General features: G+C 36.5%; 1 protein-coding gene across 2 annotated transcripts in view; it reads right to left on the reverse strand.

Moving 5' to 3' along the window:
* The window catches only part of Pik3c2g (phosphatidylinositol-4-phosphate 3-kinase catalytic subunit type 2 gamma), a 271,944-nt gene that overhangs the window by 92,103 nt on the left and 158,560 nt on the right, over nt 1–21,281 (reverse strand). For both annotated transcript variants that reach the window (XM_074075978.1, XM_074075977.1), the window contains 2 exons: nt 20,681–20,837; nt 13,458–13,567 (listed from right to left, as the gene is read on the reverse strand). In XM_074075978.1, coding sequence (XP_073932079.1) covers nt 13,458–13,567; nt 20,681–20,837 — 267 coding nt within the window. The remainder of the gene's footprint in view (nt 1–13,457; nt 13,568–20,680; nt 20,838–21,281) is intronic.

The following is a 21,281-nucleotide window of genomic DNA, read 5'->3' on the forward strand; positions in this document are numbered from 1 at the left end:
ATGTTGAATAGGAGTGGAGATAGTGGGCATCCTTGTCTGGTTCCTGATTTTGGAGGGAATGGTTTTAATTTTTCTCCTTTAAGTATAATGCTGGCTGTAGGTTTGTCATATATAGCTTTTATAATGTTGAGGAACTTTCCTTCTATTCCTAGTTTTCTTAGAGCTTTTATCATGAAATGATGTTGGATCTTATCAAAGGCTTTTTCTGCATCTATTGAGATGATCAAGTGGTTTTTGTCTTTGCTTCTGTTAATGTGGTTTATTACGTTTATTGATTTTCGTATGTTGAACCACCCCTGCATCCCTGGGATGAAGCCTACTTGGTAGTGGTGAATAATCTTTTTGATGTGTTGCTGAATTCGGATTGCCATTATTTTGTTGAGGATTTTTGCATCAATGTTCATTAAGGAGATTGGCCTATAGTTCTCCTTTTTGGAGGTGTCTTTGCCTGGTTTTGGGATAAGTGTAATACTGGCTTTATAAAATGTGTTTGGCAGTTTTCCTTCCCTTTCTATTTCGTGGAACAGTTTAAGGAGGGTTGGTATCAGTTCTTCTTTAAAGGTCTGATAGAATTCAGCAGAGAGCCCATCAGATCCTGGACTTTTCTTTTTGGGGAGACTTTTGATTGGTGCTTCAATTTCATTTTGTGTTATAGATCTATTCAGGTGATTAATTTCCTCTTGGTTCAGTTTTGGATGATCATATGTATCTAGAAATCTGTCCATTTCTTTAAGATTTTCAAATTTATTTGAATATAGGTTCTCAAAGTAGTCTCTGATGAGAACTACTCCCCTTTTGCATTGCTAATTCTACTAATTTGGGTTTTTTCTCTCCTCATTTTAGTCAGGTTTGCCAGGGGTCTATCGATCTTGTTTTTTTTTCAAAGAACGAACTTTTTGTTTCATTAATTCTTTGTACGGTTTTTTTGGTTTCTATTTCATTGATTTCAGCTCTTATTTTTATTATTTCTCTCCTTCTATTTGTTTTGGGATTTGCTTGTTCTTGTTTTTCTAGGAGTTTGAGGTGTATCATTTGGTCATTGATTTGGGATCTTTCAATCTTTTTAATATATGCACTCATGGCTATAAACTTTCCTCTCAGGACTGCCTTAGCTGTGTCCCATAGGTTCCGGTAGGCTGTGTTTTCATTTTCATTGATTTCCAGGAACTTTTTAATTTCTTCTTTTATCGCATTGATGATCCATTCTTCATTAAGTAATGAGTTATTTAGTTTCCAGCTGTTTGTATGTTTTTTGTCTTTACTTTTGTTGTTGAGTTCTACTTTTATTGCATTGTGATCAGATAGTATGCACGGTATTATTTCTATTTTCTTATATTTGCTGAGGCTTGCTTTGTGCCCTAGGATATGATCTATTTTGGAGAAGGTTCCATGGGCTGCTGAGAAGAATGTATATTGTGTAGAGGTTGGATGAAATGTTCTGTAGACATCTACTAGGTCCATTTGATCTATTGCATAGTTTAGATCTTGGATTTCTTTATTGATTTTTTGTTTGGATGACCTATCTATTGATGATAATGGGGTGTTAAAGTCTCCCACAACCACTGTGTTGGCTTTTATATATGCTTTTAGGTCTTTCAGGGTATGTTTGATGAAATTGGGTGTGTTGACATTGGGTGCATACAGATTGATGATTATTATTTCCTTTTGGTCTATTTCCCCTTTTATTAGTATGGAATGTCCTTCTTTATCTCGTTTGATCAATGTAAGTTTGAAGTCTACTTTGTCAGAGATAAGTATTGCTACTCCTGCCTGTTTTCAGGGGCCATTGGCTTGGTAAATCTTCTTCCAGCCTTTCATCCTAAGCATATGCTTATTTCTGTCGGTGAGATGAGTTCCTGTAGGCAACAAATTGTTGGATCTTCTTTTTTAATCCATTTTGTCAAACGGTGCCTTTTGATAGGTGAATTAAGTCCATTAACATTAAGCGTTAGTACTGATAGGTATGTGATGATTCTTGCCATTTAGTTGTCTTAGTTGTTTGAAGGTTTGATTGTGTGTACCTAACTTGATGTTACTCTCTACTGTCTTGCTTTTTCTTTTCCTGTGGTTTGGTGCTGCTTGTCTTTTCATGGTTAAGTTGGGTTTCATTTTCTGTGTGCAGAATCCCTTGCAGAATCTTTTGTAATGGTGGCTTTGTGGTCACATATTGTTTTAGTTTCTGCTTATCATGGAAGACTTTTATTGCTCCATCTATTTTGAATGATAGCTTTGCTGGGTAGAGTATCCTGGGGTTGAAGTTATTTTCATTCAATGCCCGGAAGATCACACCCCACGCTCTTCTTGCTTTTAATGTTTCTGTTGAGAAGTCTGCTGTGATTTTGATGGGTTTACCTTTGTATGTTACTTGTTTTTTCTCTCTTACAGCCTTCAATATTCTTTTCTTAGTTTCTGAACTTGTTGTTTTAATGATGATATGTCGTGGAGTAGTTCTATTTTGATCTGGTCTGTTTGGTGTCCTGGAGGCCTCTTGCATCTGTATGGGAATATCTTTCACTAGATTTGGGAAATTTTCCATTATTATTTTGTTGAATATATTACGCATTCCCTTTGCTTGCACCTCTTCTCCTTCTTTGATGCCCATGATTCTCAAGTTTGGTCTTTTGATGGAGTCAGTGAGTTCTTGCATTTTCTTTTCACAGGTCTTGAGTTGTTTAATTAATAGTTCTTCAGTTTTTCCTTTAATTACCATTTCATCTTCAAGTTCTGAGATTCTGTCTTCTGTTTGTTCTATTCTGCTGGATTGGCCTTCTGTTTTGTTTTGCAGTTCTGTTTCGTTCTTTTTTCTGAGGTTTTCCATATCCTGGCAGTTTTCCTCTTTAATGTTGTCTATTTTTGTCCTGGGTTCATTTATCCGTTTATTCATTGTGTTTTCTCTTTCACTTTGGTGTTTATACAGTGCTTCTATGGTTTCCTTTATTTCTTCTTTTGCTTTTTCAAATTGTCTATTTTTGTTGTCTTGGAATTTCTTGAGTGTCTCCTGTACATTTTGGTTGACCCTATCCAGTATCATCTCTATAAAATTCTCATTGAGTACTTGTAGTATGTCTTCTTTTAAATTATTCTTGTGGGCTTCATTGGGTCCTTTGGCATAGTTTATGTTCATTTTGTTGGAGTCTGGATCTGAGTTTCTGTTCTCTTCATTCCCCTCTGGTTCCTGTACTAATTTTTTGCTGTGGGGAAACTGGTTTCCCTGTTTTTTCTGTCTTCCCATCATTGTCCTTGGTGTGTTACTGTCCTTGTACTGTGTGCAATTAAGTATTTTCTAGCTTGTAATAATAATAATAACAATGGTAATATTTAGAATGGAAGAGTGAGCTGAGATGGAAAGCAAGAAGTTAAAGAAAAGGGGAAAACAAATATACAGACAAGAGGGAGAAAACAGAACAAGGTTTCAGACAAGAAAGTTTCAATGGTATAGACAAGGAGCATTAGTGTACTAATCGACAGTAAGCTGAACAGACATTAGAGAGACAGAGAGAGGATTGAAATCAAAGATTAAAAAAATAAAAAATAAGTAAATGAAAGAAATATCTATATATAAAAATGAATTAAAATAAAATGGAAAATAGAAAATTAAAAAAAAAAAGAAAACCCAAAAAACTTCCAAGTTTATATGCAATGCAGTTTCAGTCTTAATAATTTGGGTGTCTGTCTCAGTCTCCAGTCCTGGAGAGGTGCCTCAGATGTTGTTCTGTCGTTGTCTCATCAAAGGGGATGCATAAAGTAGAACAAAATTGCACACACACACACACACACACACACACACACACACACACAAAAGCCCCACCAAGTGTCCCAAGTTCAAATGCAATACAGTTTCAGTAAGTTTTTTGGCTTGCAGGTGTAATTTGGTTGTTCTCTCATCAAAGGTAGGGAGAAAAAGAAAAAAAAAAGAGTCTGGAGACGGTGCTGAGGTATCTGCAACTGTGGCTTGCCTGCCTGCTGCTCTCAGCCTGCTGTAGCTGGCGGCGTTATTTATGCAGATCTCTGGGGTGAGCTAGCACTCACCTGGCCCTGCAGGCTTTGTTTGCTCAGAGTTCTCCTGTGCGGGAGCCTCTGCTGCAGGCTTTCCCCTTTCCAAGCACTGGGAAAGGTGACACTGCCCCGCGTTGTCAGGCCTGCGTGTTTATTTATAGTTCATGTGGGGGGTGGGTCTTCCCCCCTCTCCTGTGCATTTTTCCTCTCACTGCCACTTTCACAAGCTTTCCTGCTCCTGATTACTGGGCTGTGCTGCTGCTCCTGCCGGGGGCCATGTTTATTTACAGTTCACATGGGAAGTGGATCTTCCTTCTTCTCCTGTGGAGTTTTCCTCCTTCCGCCACTCTCACAAGCTTTCCCGCTCCTGGTTGCTGGGCACGCGCCGTGCTCCCACCACAGGCTCTCCGGCCTGCCCGGCTTGTTTATTTACAGTCCTGGGAAGGATTCCCTTTCCCCAATCTTCAGTGCTCAGGGCGCCCCACCCTCTTTCCAGCGTGTCTTAATTGTTCTTATTGCTTATTACTCAGTTTCTCTTTTTTTTCCCCAGGTGGAGGTCAGTCTGTCCAGGGGGCTATGCTGCTCTGGCCCAGGGTTGTCTGTGGGGGTACTGCGGTACCGCAAAGTTCACCTGGTCTGCGTCTTCCCAAGCAGTATGGGCGCCGGCCACTGGTGGCCCGGGGGGCCCTCTTCGTTTCTCCATTTAACGTGAGCTGGAGATTCTCTGCACCAGCTGGAGATGTGGAGGGGTCAAAGTTATGCCTTTTCTCAGTGATTATGCCTGCAAAGTGTGTTTCCAGCGTCTCTCCAAGATTTCACTATAGGAGGCTCGCTTTCTGCTTCCTACTTCTAGCCTCCATCTTGGAAATTCCCCCCCCATTTTTTAAATAAGGTCTCACTATGTAGCCCAGGCTGATCTCAAACTTGCAATCCTCCTACCAGCCTCCTGAGTGCTGGGGAAATTTTATTTTTGAAAACTCAAAATTGAAGAACATTTGATAGCTGGTTGCATATGTATGTGCATACATGAAATAAAGAATTGTATCTCCTTTAAATAAATCAGAATCTAAAAAGAGATATGTCATGTTAATTCTGTGGCTTTTTATAGCATGGCACCTTAGCTTGAGAAACATGGCTATAAGCATGTAGATATTTTTCTTATGATGGTCTCTCATGACACTAAAGTTGAAGACCATCTGTGTTTATCTGACATTATCAAGACATTAGGAATTCTACACAGCAGTTTATTTCCACACAATTTGGCAAAGTTGTACTCTGGGAAGAGCACCCATTATACAAGAAGTCAACTTTGTTTTATTCTGAGCTCACTGGTTCTATTTATGAGCTCAAGAAAATCATTTTTAACAACTTCGGAAAGCTGAATTCTTGTGTCTGTAAAACATACTTGCGGGATAAACCTTGCTGTTTCTCAGGGATCAAATGAGATAGCAAAGTCTTTGGAAGTAGAATACTAACATGAAAATATTTTTCCAAAAAAACATATTAGGAAGTTTGCAAAGAAGTGAAGGTGAATGGTTCCTAAGGGTAGTGAACCATACACGAGGGATACCAGGGATGACAAGTGTGCAGATCTGTGGTTCAGTGGAAACTGATTTGTGGTAAATTCTCTTGAAACCCCACATGAAAGATCTTACATGGGAATTAGAACAAGAGGCAGCTTTAGAGGTTCTTTCTTTTCTTTTCTTTGTTTCTTCTTCCTCCATTCCTTCCTTCCTCCCACTTTCCCTTCCTTCCTTCCTTTTCCTTCTTCACAGTTTAGAATTTGGCTTTAAAAAGAAACTTAAAGGTCTTTGAGGTTTTCCAAGGTGAGTTTTCATGTCTTCAGAATTCATGATACAGAATCAGTGAGTGTTAAGTAAATGTCATAACAGGCCCTTACATGCACATAAGCACAAATTACAGGCTCCATGGCCTTGATTCTTAATAGGTCATTCTTACACCTTTTTATGGATACACTGTGCAAATAATTCATCAAATCAGAATCAATGGAATAAAGGAATTAAGGAAGGGTTAATGGCCTACTTTCATTATAAAGTAATATGTCAGTGAGATGATATTCTAAGCTTCTCTACCCATTACCAGAGCTGGGTTATTCTGTTGATGGTATTAAAGAGGAAGTTCCAGGCAAAACAAGAAAATAAATCTTAATGGGCAATAATATACAAAAATCAATAGTGATAAATGTTGTTATAATTAAGGTTGTTAAAATCTTTAAATATGAAAAAATGTATTTTAAAATAGCAAATAATTTTAGTCTAATTGTTGAGTCAGTAGAAATAACAATTGCATACTATGTATTGGCTCAGAAATACAGTGCCTGTTAACAGATGCACAGAACCAGTAAAGACAACAGCTGCAGTGAAACAGCACCATCTGGACTGTTCATCTTTTTTATCTAATGATTTTTGGTACCCTTGATAGGTACATTAAACTTTTCAAATGCTTTTAACCTTTAGACTGAGAGTATCCCAAAGAGTTCAAAAATCTATCTTTTATTACTTAATAGCTAAAGTGTATCCTGACTTGATATTTAGGCAACTTGGGCAGATTTTCAGTATAACTTATATAATTCAAAAGCAGAGGATTACCTGTTACAGAAATTTAGAACAGCAACCAAACTGGCAAACATCATAATGAGTGTGATTGGCTATGCAATTTAGGAAACATGGATGCTATAAACTTGTTATACCAGTAGGCTAAAAAATGGCACTTTGCCGGGCACCGGTGGCTCATGCCTGCAATCCTTGCTACCCAGGAGGCAAAGATCAGGAGGATCATGATCCAAAGCCAGCCTGGGCAAATAGTTCGTGAGACCCTATCTTGAAAAACCCATCACAAAAAAGGGCTGGTGGAGTGGCTCAAGGTGAAGGCCCTGAGTTCAAACCCCAGTACTACCAAAAAAGAAAAAAAAATGGGGTTTATAAACTCAATGCAGCTAATATTAATTATTATAATTAAGTTAAAATAATGAAGAACCTTTCACAATGAGAGAAGAAATTCTACTTGTTTTAATTTTTTGCCTTTCTCTTTGCATTTGCTTTTGAATTTATGGAAGTTGGATACCTTGATTGCTGTTTCCTCTACTTTCTACTTTTTTTCTTGTGAGTGTTCATCTCTATAAGAATCAATGCTTCAGCTAAGACAAGGGAAATGGCCACTCTTATTTGTGGAATTACAACAATTCACAAGATGGCAATTTCAAAAGTACTAAAATAAGTTTAAAAATGTAATAATAAAAGAATGCAGGAATCTGTATCACTGTGTCATGCTCTTTTTCTCAGCTTTACAGAGAAACTAGGTATAAAGCCTTTGAACTTTGTTTTGATACATTTGAGCAGAGTCTTGTCTCATTCTCCAGGAAGAGAAATGTCTGCTAACCCTAGGTGGTTCAGGGACTTGGGCTCCTATGTTTATGATGTGGAGACCAGGAAAACTGTCACTGGATGTCATTAACATTTATAGCTGCTTCAAAGTTTGCTCATTGGAGTTGTTGAGCCTGTTCTTCGCATTGGTCCCTCCTAAGACTGTTCTCTCTTAAACATAACGATTAGGGAAGCATATCTAAACAATTTTTTGGGAGGAGGGGACCATGATAAAACTAAGGATGGGCAACAGAATCCATGTGTAGCTTTGTATGAATGACCCTGTCCAATAAGGACATAGGAAACCAGGTAAGTCAATTAGAGTGCTACTCTCTGAAATTTATGCAAGAGAATACTGGACAATGGGCAGAGATAAGTAGAAAATGATAGGCAGAGATAATCCAAGTAGAAAGACTATATTTCTATTAGAAACCAGCCTGGTCCTATTGTTTTGTGGGGTTTTTTAGGTTTTAGTTCAAGACTATGTATATGTTGTATACTATGGATACCAGGTAAAATCTCTGGATCTTGCTAACAAAATACCTCAGTAATGCAAATATTACATTCAATTTAGGGGTTTTCTTTTGCTTCAAGTTTGTTTCAATTTTAACTGCTGAGCAGTAGACCACAGAATCTGAATGGCAGGCCAAATGGATATCAGGGAATACATGATATCCTCTTACTTTTGGAGAAAGGAATGAAAGAAGTGAAAGCACTATTTGTATGTGGGAGGGGAGGCAGGCTTAGTCATTCCAGTCTGCTCTGTGAAGTAGGTTATCTGTTTCTAAGGACAGCTTACCAGAGGTTTGAGAGTGATTGAAATTTCTGAACTAACCCATTTGGACAGCATTTTAACGGATGGTTTCCTTTGTTACTAGCGGAGGGCTCTGCAGAGATATTCTGTGAGAGTAGCAATTTGCAGGGGACTGAGTCATGATACTTTCATGGTTCTTTTCAACAGTGCTCAGCTGTTAGGGGAGTAGAGAGAGCAAGGGAAGCAGAGAGAAGGATTGACAATGATGTGAAAACTTTTGTGGCCAGAAAAACAGTTTTATTTTTACTTTTCTTCTAAATACCATTCATTGTAATACAATTTTTAGTGCCACACCATTTTCTGCATCCTCTGAAACTCATACAATCAGCGCCTGACTCAGAATGCATATACCAGGGGTTGAGGTATTTTCTGCACTGTTCATCATGCTCACAGAGATAGGAAAAGCCAATCCGTCCTTTCAAGTCTCAAATAAGGTTGAGAGGGGCAGCTTCCTAATGCAAATACTGTAGGAAGGATGAGGGCACTTAGGGAGGCCATAGCTATGTCTGAGATGGCTTAGTTCTCACCCACGAACCCTGTTTGTGAGCTAAGTACTGGATTTTCTTGTTTTATTTTATATGTAACTTAGTAGTTATATCAAATAAACAGTGGTATAAAATATGTTTAGCCTTTCAGAACAAAGAAACAAAGAGAACAAAGAGTTTAAATATACAGGTACTTTCTCTCTCTCTCTCTCTTTCTCTCTCACTCACTATCTATCTATCTATCTATCTTTCTATCTATCTATATCTGATCATCCATCTGTCTGTCTATATATGTATTTGATTTGCTGACATTTATCTAAGCACCAAGATCTATGACAGAAGACTATCACAGAACTTGATTTCTTTTTTAGTGAGCTACATGTTATGAGGTTTGCATGTCAAGTATCCTCTTCTTAAACTCTGAAATCCACAAGATGTCAGACAACATAGCTAAAGAGAGCAATATTATTTGTAGGCATGTACAGTTGAACCTCTGCATCTGAGAGTTCCACATCCACAGTTTTAATTCACCATGGATTGAAAATATTTGAAAGAAATTTCATCTGTACTGAACATGTACAGACTTTTCTTATAATTATTCCCTAAATAATTATTCTCTAATACCGTGTAACAATTATTAACATATCATTTACGTTATATTAGGTATTATAAGTAACCCAGAGATAACTTAAAATATACAGGAGGATATTTTATATTAAAATATACAGGAGGAGGATGTGCAGAGGTTGTATGTGTATACTCTGCCATTCTACATAAGATATCTGAGCATCCATGGATTCTGTATCCACAGGGAATCCTGGAACAAATCCTTCATGGATACCCAGGGATGACTGTAAACAAGTGCACATAATTCCTAACATTTATTTCAATCATGAGTTTTGTGTCAGAGTTGCATTATTACTAGTTTTATAAGTTTCCTCTATTCATTGTTTAATAATTTACAGAAGACATATAATTTATGTTAGAAATTTTGCAAATAATCAATCATAGGAAACTTATTGAAACAGTAAGACTCTTAGACAAAAATAATGGAGATATTTTTGATCTTCTTTAACAAACTCTTCATCATGCTTGATAGAATGTGTGATACAAAAGATCTTCAACAACTGATACAGTTACATTGACCAAAGAACTCACAGAATTGGATAGACAGGTTGTATGCACATTAAGTCATATAAAATAAAGGTATGTAATTGAGACTTTAGGGTGAAATATACTAGTGAGACAGAGTCTTGGATGTTATGGGACAGTGAGTCTCATGAGAGTGTTCCCTGAGAAGAGAAAAAAAAATAGAGCAGTTCCAGGTATCTGGAAATGGGCCAACAAAGAAACCAGAAGGGAGGTGACTGACAGGGAGCCACTAGCCATGTTATCCATGGGGTCTTCCAAAGGCAGCAATTACAGCAGATCATGAACCAAACACCCCAGGGACTCCTGGAGGTGGCCCAGAGTCAATGATACTGCGGGGGCTTGGGATACACAGGATGTTAAGAACAGTGAAGGATGCATCTTTATCAAACTGCAGCCAAAGCTGGCTCTGAGAAATCTTGAAAAAATGATAACGTATCTTCTGAAGCAGCACATATCTGAGTGCCTGCATGTGAAAGTGATTTGAGCACCCAGGCTAATGGCTGAGACCACTTAGATTTGAATCCTGGCTCTGGCTCTTGCTGGCCATGTCCTTGGGCAAACTGTTTAACTTCTTTGGGGCCTCAATGCACTAATCTAAAAATGTAGAAAAAATATTATTACCTCACAGGGTTGTTATGACAATTAAATACACTAATTGGGAAAAGCACTTAGACTAGGGCCTGACAGATAAGAAGCACTAGATTAGATGTTAGCTATTATTAGATGTCTTTTATATACTTAATGTTGGATGTCTACATTGTATTTTCTGTTAAGTAGGGCTTGTTTCAACTTTGGATATTCTTAGAAATGAGAAAGTGGGAATATGTCCTCTTTACTTGGGAGAAATTGATTTTACTAACCAATATGTTAATTAAGGTGAAACACAAGACAAGATGTAATTCAGTAATAAATTAATTGTGGCACAAAGATAGCATTCTCTATAGAATTAGAAAAGAAGACAGTGAGTAGTGAAATAATAAGAGGTTTCGTGGACCACACACTAGCTGTCTAGAGTGTCAGGGATGGGTAAGGTTGAAAGTTAGAACAGAACTCCCCTCTACTTCAGAAACTTAATGATTCTGTATGTAAATTCAATAGACAAAGCAGGATGAGTGCACATTAGGAAAATGATCTACTCAGAAAAAGGACTGAATTGGGAATAACGGAAGGGATGGATAGGGTTTGAGGCAGGCAATCAGATTATAAGAGCCTGGGAAGTAAGAGGTGGAAAATGCAAGTCAGAAACAATTATTAAACAGAGGAATGATGTGTCCTAGTTTATGTAACCAGATGCCCTTTAAGTCCACAAAGGAGAATGAGCCTTTTCTCTAAACTCATCTACACAAAGTTAAGAGGAAAGTTTAATTAGCAGAACACACTGCACAATATCTGCAAATGTGATGATAAGCCAGGCAGATCAACTCCCCACACCCATTTATGTCCTCTTCAAAGGGAAAGGGTGATGAATCACCAAGATTATGCTCTTTCTGGATCTGGGTGTGTCAGAGGAAACAAAAGGAAGAGAAGAGACTGGTCTCTGGCAGACAGTACCTATTTATCCTTTCTGTTTGGCCAGAGCCTGAAAGAGCTTTCTCTATCCAAATCCATATACAGCCTTTCTTGTTTTTTAAGTGGGAGGAGGAACCATTAGTAAACCTTAACATTATAATTATCTAAATAATGACACATCTCACACACAGATCCTGTAGCCTAGCCACTGTTTCCTTACTTTACTTTTTTGTAGCTGTCTCCATGCAACTCCTGAACCTCTGACCTCACCCCATTGCCACACCCATCCTTGTGTCTCCCACTCCACTGTCCATTTTAAAGAAAGGAGCTCCACTCAAATCTTCTCCTTAAGTAATACTTGAGAGGTTCTTTAATCATTCTGATATTTTCCATCAGAAATTTACATAAACAGATTATTTCTTTTAATGTAATACATGCTTTTGAAAAAATAGTAATTATAATAAAACCTCTCCCAGGTTTTACTTTTTCTCTTCCCTTTCTGAAATGTACACTGAAGATTCTCCCCATTCCAAATGGTGAGTTAATTATACCAGAAGTGGGTTCCTGGAGCTGCCTTGAGCTCCCAGGATCTCCAGGTTCTATGACAGATACCCTCTGCTCTTCCTCAGGTTAGGCTGTGGGTCTTTCCCTGGGTTGTGTCGCACAAGGGACCTGTTTCCATTAGTTGAGACAATTTGAGAGTTCCTGGTGCTTGAAACAAAAGCTTTAAATTCCTACCCACATCTTCAAGCTAGTATCTCTGGCTGTAGTCCATTAATATCTATAATTTTATTAATAGATATAAACAAATGCTTCTTCCAGAGGAATTGTACTATTAAAGGTTACTTTTCAAGGCTGAAAAGAAAAAAAAAACCTACCAGATTCCCATAATGAATTTCTAATAGTAGAATTTTAAAAATTTAGGATTTTTTTAAAGAAATAGAGGGTCTTTCTGGTTTTATGTAATCATATCAAATAGTTTTGCTTCTGGGAAAACTGTGGATTAGAAAGACAGAAAAACTGGATCTTAGTCCTCACTCTTTTTTTTGCTTCTGTTAATTGTGGGCAAGATCCTTTTTCTCTGGATCTGTTTTCTCTCTTGAATGTTTGTTGTCAGAATAAAGTATAAGGTCTCTTCCACTTCTAATATTCTGCAATTCTGCAATACTCCTTCTATCCAACCACAAATGCAGCCTATCCATTGAGGCTCATGAAACAGCAATCTCTGAGACAAACAGAATTTTAACTTAGCACATCTAAGTTAAGTGTCACTGAACCCCTGGAATGCAGAGTCTTCACTGTACATTCTAGACAGGGAAAGAAAAGGTTAAATCTGGGAGAGATTTTTATTACAATTATTGCTTTTTCACAAGCACATATGTATTATTCACAAGCATATATATATTACAAATTTATGTAAATTTCTGGTTGAAAATATTAGAATAATTAAAAATTAGACTCAAAGAAGTTTCGCTAACAAGTTACAGGAAAGAAAGAATCGTTTTTCTCTACTTAAACTGTTTACTGGGATAATTTCAGTTGACATTTGTCCAATACTTAACATAGACTGGGAATTCTGCTATCTATTCAAAAAAATTTAAAAGGATCATATGTTCTAAAATGAACTGCCCTTTGGACAATGATTTGGGGGTCTAACTGATATTCACCTTATTCTGTCTAGATTCTTACCCTGATGTACACCAGTGTTTTCTCAGACTTGCTTATCAAAAAATAGATTAAAAATAGAAGACAGTCACAGGTCTTTGACCAAATAGTCCAGTATTTGTATTTGTATTGTCTCACAAATTGTTTTTCTGGACAGAGTTCAAGTAGAACAACCAATTTATTTATGTCAGTCTTTGTTCTTTTCTGTGCCCTTTTATTGAGCAATCTGTTAGATGAAAAGGCTGGTTAGCAAACTATAGTATGCTACAGAAACACTGACTAAGGCTTTCTGCCTCACACACACATTGCTCTATTTCTGTCCTTTGGAAACAAGGACACAAGCTGGTTCTAAAAATGGGAGCTTCATGCCAAGGACTGGTCAAACTGAGATTACCTCAGATTGGACCATGTGTCTGTACACATACCCATGAATATATTCACTGCTCATCTTACTTGGTAAAGTGACTTGTTGCTTCCAGGTCTGTGTCTTGTGGACGAAGATTATCATATACATATTTCAGGTCTTGGATTCCATTTAACTCAGGTAATCCTGCATGCAGCATCTTAACACCAACAAAATCCAAAACAAACAAACAAACAAAAAACCCCAGAATAAATGCAGATAAAATCAAATTTACTTGGTTCAATCTACTGATAGAAATAACTTTGCATAGCAATGTCTTTCGGTTTTTATACACAAATGAAAGTAAATTCATGCTTTTAAACCTTTCCTATTGAGTGGTAGAAACAAATAACAACAATAACAAAAAAACCCACTATAATTGACAAGGTGTTTGTACATTAATAATTGAAGTTTATTCTCATCATAAACCAGTGAAGTAAGCATGACAATATTATTATTCACATGTCAGAATTTCTGGTCCTACCATTTAAAAGCTCAGCAATTTCGAGAAAGTCTCTTTGAGCCTCCATTTTCTCATGTCTTAAATACTGAAAAATTACATAACATATTCTGGGAGAATTAAATGGCTTTATGGATCACACAATATTACAGAAAAATACACATAATATTCATTTTAAAGAAGATAAGCTTAATCTTTAGAAAATGTGAGTGACAGTCTAGGTCAAGTGTTGGGCAAAAGCAAAGCATAAAACTCACCCGTCTGGTTCTTAATCCCGTGTTCTTTCATAACGTCGTGACTCACAGTATAAGAACACAATTTCTCCTGGTTGAGTGGTGACTATATTTATTAAAGATTATTAAAGTAATGACATAATTATGGATAGAATTATACAGGTATTTTTCTGCAAATCTTTAGGAAGATACTTATACTGTAGAGTGAAGGGGTAGTATTCTCTTTAAAGGTAGACAAAATTCTTTGAGAAAACTATTCTGGGAATGGGAGGATAAAGGAGAACAGTGGAGGGGGTGAATTCAAATATGATATATTTGATATGTTGTAAGAACTTTTGTAAATGCCACAATGTACCCCACCCAGCACAATAAAAAAAGTAGATCCTTTTTAAAACAAACTTGATCTTTGTAAATAAGAAAAGGAGGAGGGGGAGAAGGAGGAAGAAGATGTTAGGTGTTATTGGTACCTCTGTGACTGAGAAGATAAATTATTTCCTGCTCTGGAATAGAGTTACTCTTACAATGAGAAGTTAATCTTAACAATAAAGGAAAAAATAGGAATAGGTTGTGGGTAATGGATAAGGTGGATGTGACTTGGAGACGTTCAAATGAGAATAAAGTGGTTTTGAAACTGCTATCTGTCTTACTGTCCCCACCCAGGTTGAGGGAGGCCATGATATTTCCAGTGTGTTCACAGAAAGAACTAAATTCCAGGAAGGAGTCCCAGAATACACAGTATTATGTAGCAGAGCACCAACAGATAGGGATGGGAAGGTGAATGGGGTAGAACATTTTAGCAATATTAAAGATTGTTTTTAACAATATCCTAAAGGCAAGAGATAGCTTGCCAAATGTTTTAATATGTAAGAGAATTTATTTGTGTTTTAGGAAGATCAGTAGTTAGGTATCAAAAATGGATTAAAGAGGGGCCAAATAAGAAAGTGGGTCAGGAATTGATTTGGAATGAGATTATCACTAGATTTCAAAAACATACAGGAGCTAGGTGCTGCTGGCTCATGTTATTCCTAGCTACTCAGATGGCTGAGATCAGAGGATTATGGCTCAAGGCCAGTTGGAGTAAAATGTTTGGGAGACCCCAGCTCAACCAATAGCTGGGTGCAGTGGCATACATCTGTCATCCTAATTAGAAGGATCATGATCCAGGCTGGCCTTGACAAAAAGTGAGACCCTGCCTCAAAAATAATCAGAGAAAAAAGTACAGGAGGCATGACTCAAGTGGTAGAGCTCCTGTCTAGCAAGCACAAAACCCTGTTCAAATCCTGGCACTACTGCACAGGCACACACATACACGAAGTAGGTTTGAGAAAACTGGGTGATTGATTGGATATGTTGAGAGAGGAAAGGAGTCCAAAGAACACAACTGCAAATACAGCTTTGGGAGTCATTAGTATATAAAAAACCAAGTAAATGGATCAGCTAGTCTTGGGGAGCTGCCCACTGCCTTTCCTCATGGATGGTCCACTGTCATCTCAAGTTTGCCACATCTAAATCTGAGCAAATTCTCTCCTTCTGTAAACCTTTCCTACGTTATTCTGTTCCATACCTCTATCTACAAACTAACAAGAAATTCATATCTTCTTTGATCCTTCTTTTTCCCTATTTTCATCACTAATTACTTTTTAATTCTATTTAAAAAATCCCAGTAGACTTTTGTGTTCATTCCACTTTTCATTATAATCACTGTTTGTCCTAGTGCAGCTATTCATCTCCATTTGCCTATATTTCTTGAATATCTTATTTTCTTTAATCCTTTGCTCTTTAATTGTGGAACCTTTGAATTTTCTGTCTAAAATCCAAGCAAGATAATGGTGTGCTCTTCTCCATAAACAAATATGCTTCTCATTTCTCAAGTGTCTATGTACTAAAGAAGAAAATCTTCATTGTGGTAATAAATGTCTTTCATAATATAACTGTGTCTTGTCACTGCAGTCTTATCACTTACATAGATTGCCATCTATACCATAGACTAGGACCCGTTGGTTACCATTCTTTCCACACACATCATGCCTATTCTCTTCAAATACTCACATATTACTCCCAGTCAGAAATGCCTCTTCTTGCCTCTCCTTCCTTTCACTGAAAATCTTTTTCAAGACTCATTTTGAATATTTCTTCCTCTTGGAAGTCACTGTTCCTCTTGAGATTTAATTACTGATTTCTTTGTATACCAATCATAACTTTATTTTATCTCTTTTACCATATTAATTCCTAGTTCTTATGTTTCCTTCTTGAAATCCTTTTCATGTTAGATTTTTAAGTTCTTTGGGGACAGAAACTGAACTTTTAATTGATGTTGAACTGTTTATGTTTGTAAGTAGTTGGAACTTAATGAATGTCTGCAGAATAATTATGAATGAATAAATGAATGAATGAATGATGTGAATGATTTGAATGAAATGAATGAATATGAATAACATGAATGAATAAATCAATGAATGGAAAAATACCTGATGCTATTTTAGCCTACTGTTAAAAATCAAAATCACCCACAGTGAGACACATTTTCAATAGCATCCAGCAACTAGAATCTAGATTAAGACATCTGTGTCCTTATTGAGATGATTTTCTTTTTTAAAAGTCTATCATATGTGATCATCCATCTGCTAAGAACAGGCTTCTTCTCTAGGGTTGGAACTGCATTCCAGTTTCTCTAAATCCCTGCTAAGAACAGGCTTCTTCTCTAGAGTTGGAACTGCATTCCAGTTTCTCTAAGTCCCCTGAATTCACACCTGCTTGGTCAGGACTCTATAAAACATTCTAAACACTTTCTTGGGATACTTATTCTTTTTCTGATGGCACACACACACACACACACACACACAATATACCAGCTGCTCAGAGCAGACTGTGTCAAACTAGATGACTTCCTTACCCCATCATGTTTGCCCTTCCTGTGTTCTGTTCTTTGGAGATGAGGTTTGGATGTATGAGCAAGGGTGGCCTCATAGCTGGGCCTACTCAGTGGTATCTGTCTTGAGACCCATGGCAATGTGGTTCCAGTGCCTCCTAGTCTAGACTGGGCAATAACTGTAGCTGGGACAGGAAGGCAGGAGAGCGAACTACAGCAGGTAGGTAATGAACAGATACATATAATGAACAGATGAGTCAGTTTTTGAAGGACAGAGTGTTTTTAAAGTTTCTACTTGGGTTCATCTCTTGCTAAATCCAAATCTGTTGTGATAGCTATGCTTAGGGAAGGGAGCACTGTGTTCTTCCACATAGAAAAGTTAGAAAGATTTCTGCTGGGAAATATATGTTATAATAATGGTGTGATAAACATTTTAAACTGGGCAAATGGTCCTTGTGTTCTTTGGGAGTCTTTCATAATAGTTAATATTGATTTTTTAATGAGAGAAAAGCTGATGAAACATAAGCTTTTATGTTAGTGAGCTCAGCCAGCAACACTCTTGGGTCTCCTACGATGTTGCTTTTAAGCAAGATGGGAATGTCGTAGATTTTTTTCCCTTGCTATTCCCGGGAGGAAATGAAAAACAGTGCAGATATCTGGAAACATGATGCTTTCTGCTGACGAAGAGCCATTAATTCCATCGTTAACCCACCAAGTGCTTATAGCTCATCATCCTGGGTACTGTCCACTCATGGCAGATAAAATTGATGACCCACATCAAGTATTTCTCAACTGACAAGCCAGTTGTGGCACAGTGGATTTAACTAGTTTTAAAGAGTTTAACACAAAAATCAGTTTGAGATAGAATTGAGGAAAAGATAGATTAAAGAAGAAAATAATCTTTCACAAATTTAAACTTGGCTTTTATTTTATAAAAAGTTTTATCAGAAAGCATATGGACCCGAAAACCTTCACTAACTGCTTCATCTGCAGAGTCTCATAAGACACACAAAGGAGAAAAAGAAAAGAATTGGGAGGTAGATGACCAGAAGCTAAGGCAATCACACACTGCTTGTTTTACATATGTTTTATTCATGGGTTTAACTGAGCCTCATTACTTCTGATCTGTATTTCAGTTTCTGAGAAAGTCTAAATCTAGGACTTTATGCTTAATTTGAATTAGTATCCTCCACTGTCAGATATTTTTTCTTAGTTTAAATGTCAAACTTGATTCAATTAGAACATTAACAAATTTTTTGGACTATAACAGAAACTTTCAACAGCTGATTATAATAATATTTGTGATTATCTCAAAAATTGTGATAAAAAATCATATATCTACTTCTTTTCAATGAAGTAACATTACATGAATTTCTTTCTTTTAGCTGATTAAATGTTTAAAAAATTAATTTTTTTCCTAATACATAAATTTCTTAATGATTGTTTAGTATAACTCATATGCTGAATCTTTTTAAAAGGACTGTAGAAAGTTCACTAAACAAGTGAAAAAATAGCTTTCCAAATCTATTTTTTGAGATGCTGTTCTTTCATAAAATTTTAACAAACACAATTTTCATCCAGCATAATTTTAGTGTCACCTGAGAAATATCATAAACTATATTTGTATTTTTCTGCTGTAGATTTAGTTTTGAAATATCTGTGACTGGTTACTGCAGTTGTTAGAATTTGGAACTACTCTTTTTATGCAGTTATTTTTGGCATCACAGACAGAAGTGCTAGTTACTTAAATATACAAATTTTATCTTCCTTACTAAACTCTGACTGGGTCTTCTATGTATTGTACCATTTGTAGTTTCTGGCATATAGTAAGCACTCAAGAGCTCATGGATTTGTGAGCTAGAGCCTGATAAATTCTGAGAGGACATTAGAGTTGATATCAGCTGAATATTTATTATGTACATAGAGTCAGGTTCATGGTCTTAGTCCTTGTAGCATTTCCTTTGTGGTTTGGACTTGGCCTGTTATAAACTATACAAGGCATACCACAGTTGCAATATGGTCGAATAGAATTGGGAATCAGTGCAGATGTATCAAAAGAAATAGCTGGCCATTATTGGAAAGTCAAGTTGCAGATATCTTTTTTTTTTAGCAGTACTAAACATAGAACCCAGGGGCTTATCTTACTAGGTAAGTAAGTACTCTGCCACTTGAGCCATGCTCACAACCCCAGCCTACAGATTCTGAAGATGGTTAGAACCTTAAGCATCCGGTTTACACAAGAAGAAACCAAAGTGTCTGTTTATATGAAGGACATGTTTATAATATTTTTAAAAATCCTTATACTTCAAGACAGAGAGGAAAGAAGTAAAGTTGCTTTGTTGTTTGAAACTTAAAATCAGAATCCAAATCAACTCTTCATTCCAGCAAAGTCAACAATTATTCAGCACTACACAGTAGAACTCTTCTGCAATGACAGATATTTTTATATTTGTGCTGTCCAATATGTGCCACTAATCATATGTGCCTACTGAGCACTTGAAAAGTGGCAAGTGAGAAAGAAGAACTGAATTCTTGACTATATTCAATACAAACTATTTTAAATAATCACATGTGACTAGAAGATACTATATTGGACAGTGTTCTTGTTAATTAACAAGGATATAGTGTTATAACATTAATTTAACCCTATACGACAGGTGATTTCTAAGTGTTATATTAATTACGAATAGGGTTATTATGAAATTTAATCACTTAATATCCATAAAGCACTTATCACAATGTCCGTCCATGCAAAGCATTCCTTATTGGATCATTTGTTCATCAGCTCTATAGCGTACTCTTATCTACTCTGTAGTAGATAAGGAAAACTTTTTAGGGCTAAATAACATGCCCTAATGAATGTAACCAGGAAAATGCCAAGCTGTGATTCAAATTCATGGAGCCTCAACCATCAACCCTATTCCCTTAGATAGCACTTAGTAGAATTATTGTCATCTGAAAGGTTAAAGAGTAATTTTTAAAATTAACTCCAAATTCCATACTGATGAGTCAGTGGTACATTTCTCTCCTACAAATTGTTGCAATTACTGATATGTATGCATGTGCTCAAAATCACCACATCTTTCTGCCAGAAGACATTTTTATCAGATCCTCTCTCACTTTTACTGTGTCTCACAGTAAAGTGAAACATTAAATATCTTTTCTTGGTCAACAGAGTAGATAGAACCATGGCTCACAAGACCTTGTATACACCACTAAGTGCACTCCCCTCTGGTTCAATAGCTAGTAAGTCAGTTTATCTTTTTGACTTTCAGTTTCTTAATCAAAAAAGTAGGCAAGAGATCAGGACAAGGAATCAGGAAAATTCTTACTTAATTTACATAATTAAATTGATATGATGTATAAATGAGATAGCATTTTTAAGGCATTTTAAAAATCCTAATGCATAATACAACCAATGGCATTATTTTAAAAATTATTGCCCTTGAACCTGAGCCAAAATACACTGGTATAACCTCTGAATACACCAATATTGTTGTGAGTAGGAATATTTGAGACAATAACTATGAACCAACATATTGAGCTGTCAAGAAATGTGCTTATAAATTGTACCATGGTCCTCTTTGTTTGTTCATTCCTTTTTGTTTTAAATAGCTCTTTGGGGAACTCCAAGCCATTAGCAAAAATTGAATACTGCAAGAGAGACATGAATGAAGCTTATTATTTTTGCTTTTTACCCAAGAGACTTACCATTTCTAACAGGTTTAAGAGCAGTCGGCTGTGCTTTCTGGCGATATTATATGCTCTGCAGCAGAGCTCCACAAAATCTTGGAATTGCTGTGGATTTTTTCCACCCTCTGTAATAAAGTAGTCCATTTCTGAAGTAAAAATAAAAGGGGCTCGGTCCCTATAAGCCAAAAACAATAACCATAATAAATGAGGAGAAATGGTTTGTAGGGTTAAAATAGGTAGCTATGACAACTTATTTGCACCTGGATTTTTTTGCTATTTTCTCTTTACTCTAGTGGATGAATCTACCTCACTGTATGACAGCATACAAATTGAGGGCTTTGAATAACTGGGGCTGTGACAGAGAAGAGAGAATAAGCTGTGCTACCATTTTGACCTATGTTGTCTGAACTTTTTAATTACAAATTACATTTGCAGAAAATATAAGCTCCAGTTAGGTATAAAGGTAATATCTATGCAAAGTCTTTAGAGAAAGTATATTTATTGAATTTTGAAATGATTAAAACAGATTATGAGTATGACCTACTGCATTAAAAAGAAAAACAATTTTCTTTCCCTTTAAGATAAGTTGACCCTTTAGGGAAAAAGGTTTGAGTAAAAT

The sequence above is a fragment of the Castor canadensis genome, chromosome 6 (genome assembly GCF_047511655.1).
Source record: "Castor canadensis chromosome 6, mCasCan1.hap1v2, whole genome shotgun sequence".
NCBI classification, from domain to species: Eukaryota; Metazoa; Chordata; class Mammalia; order Rodentia; family Castoridae; genus Castor; species Castor canadensis.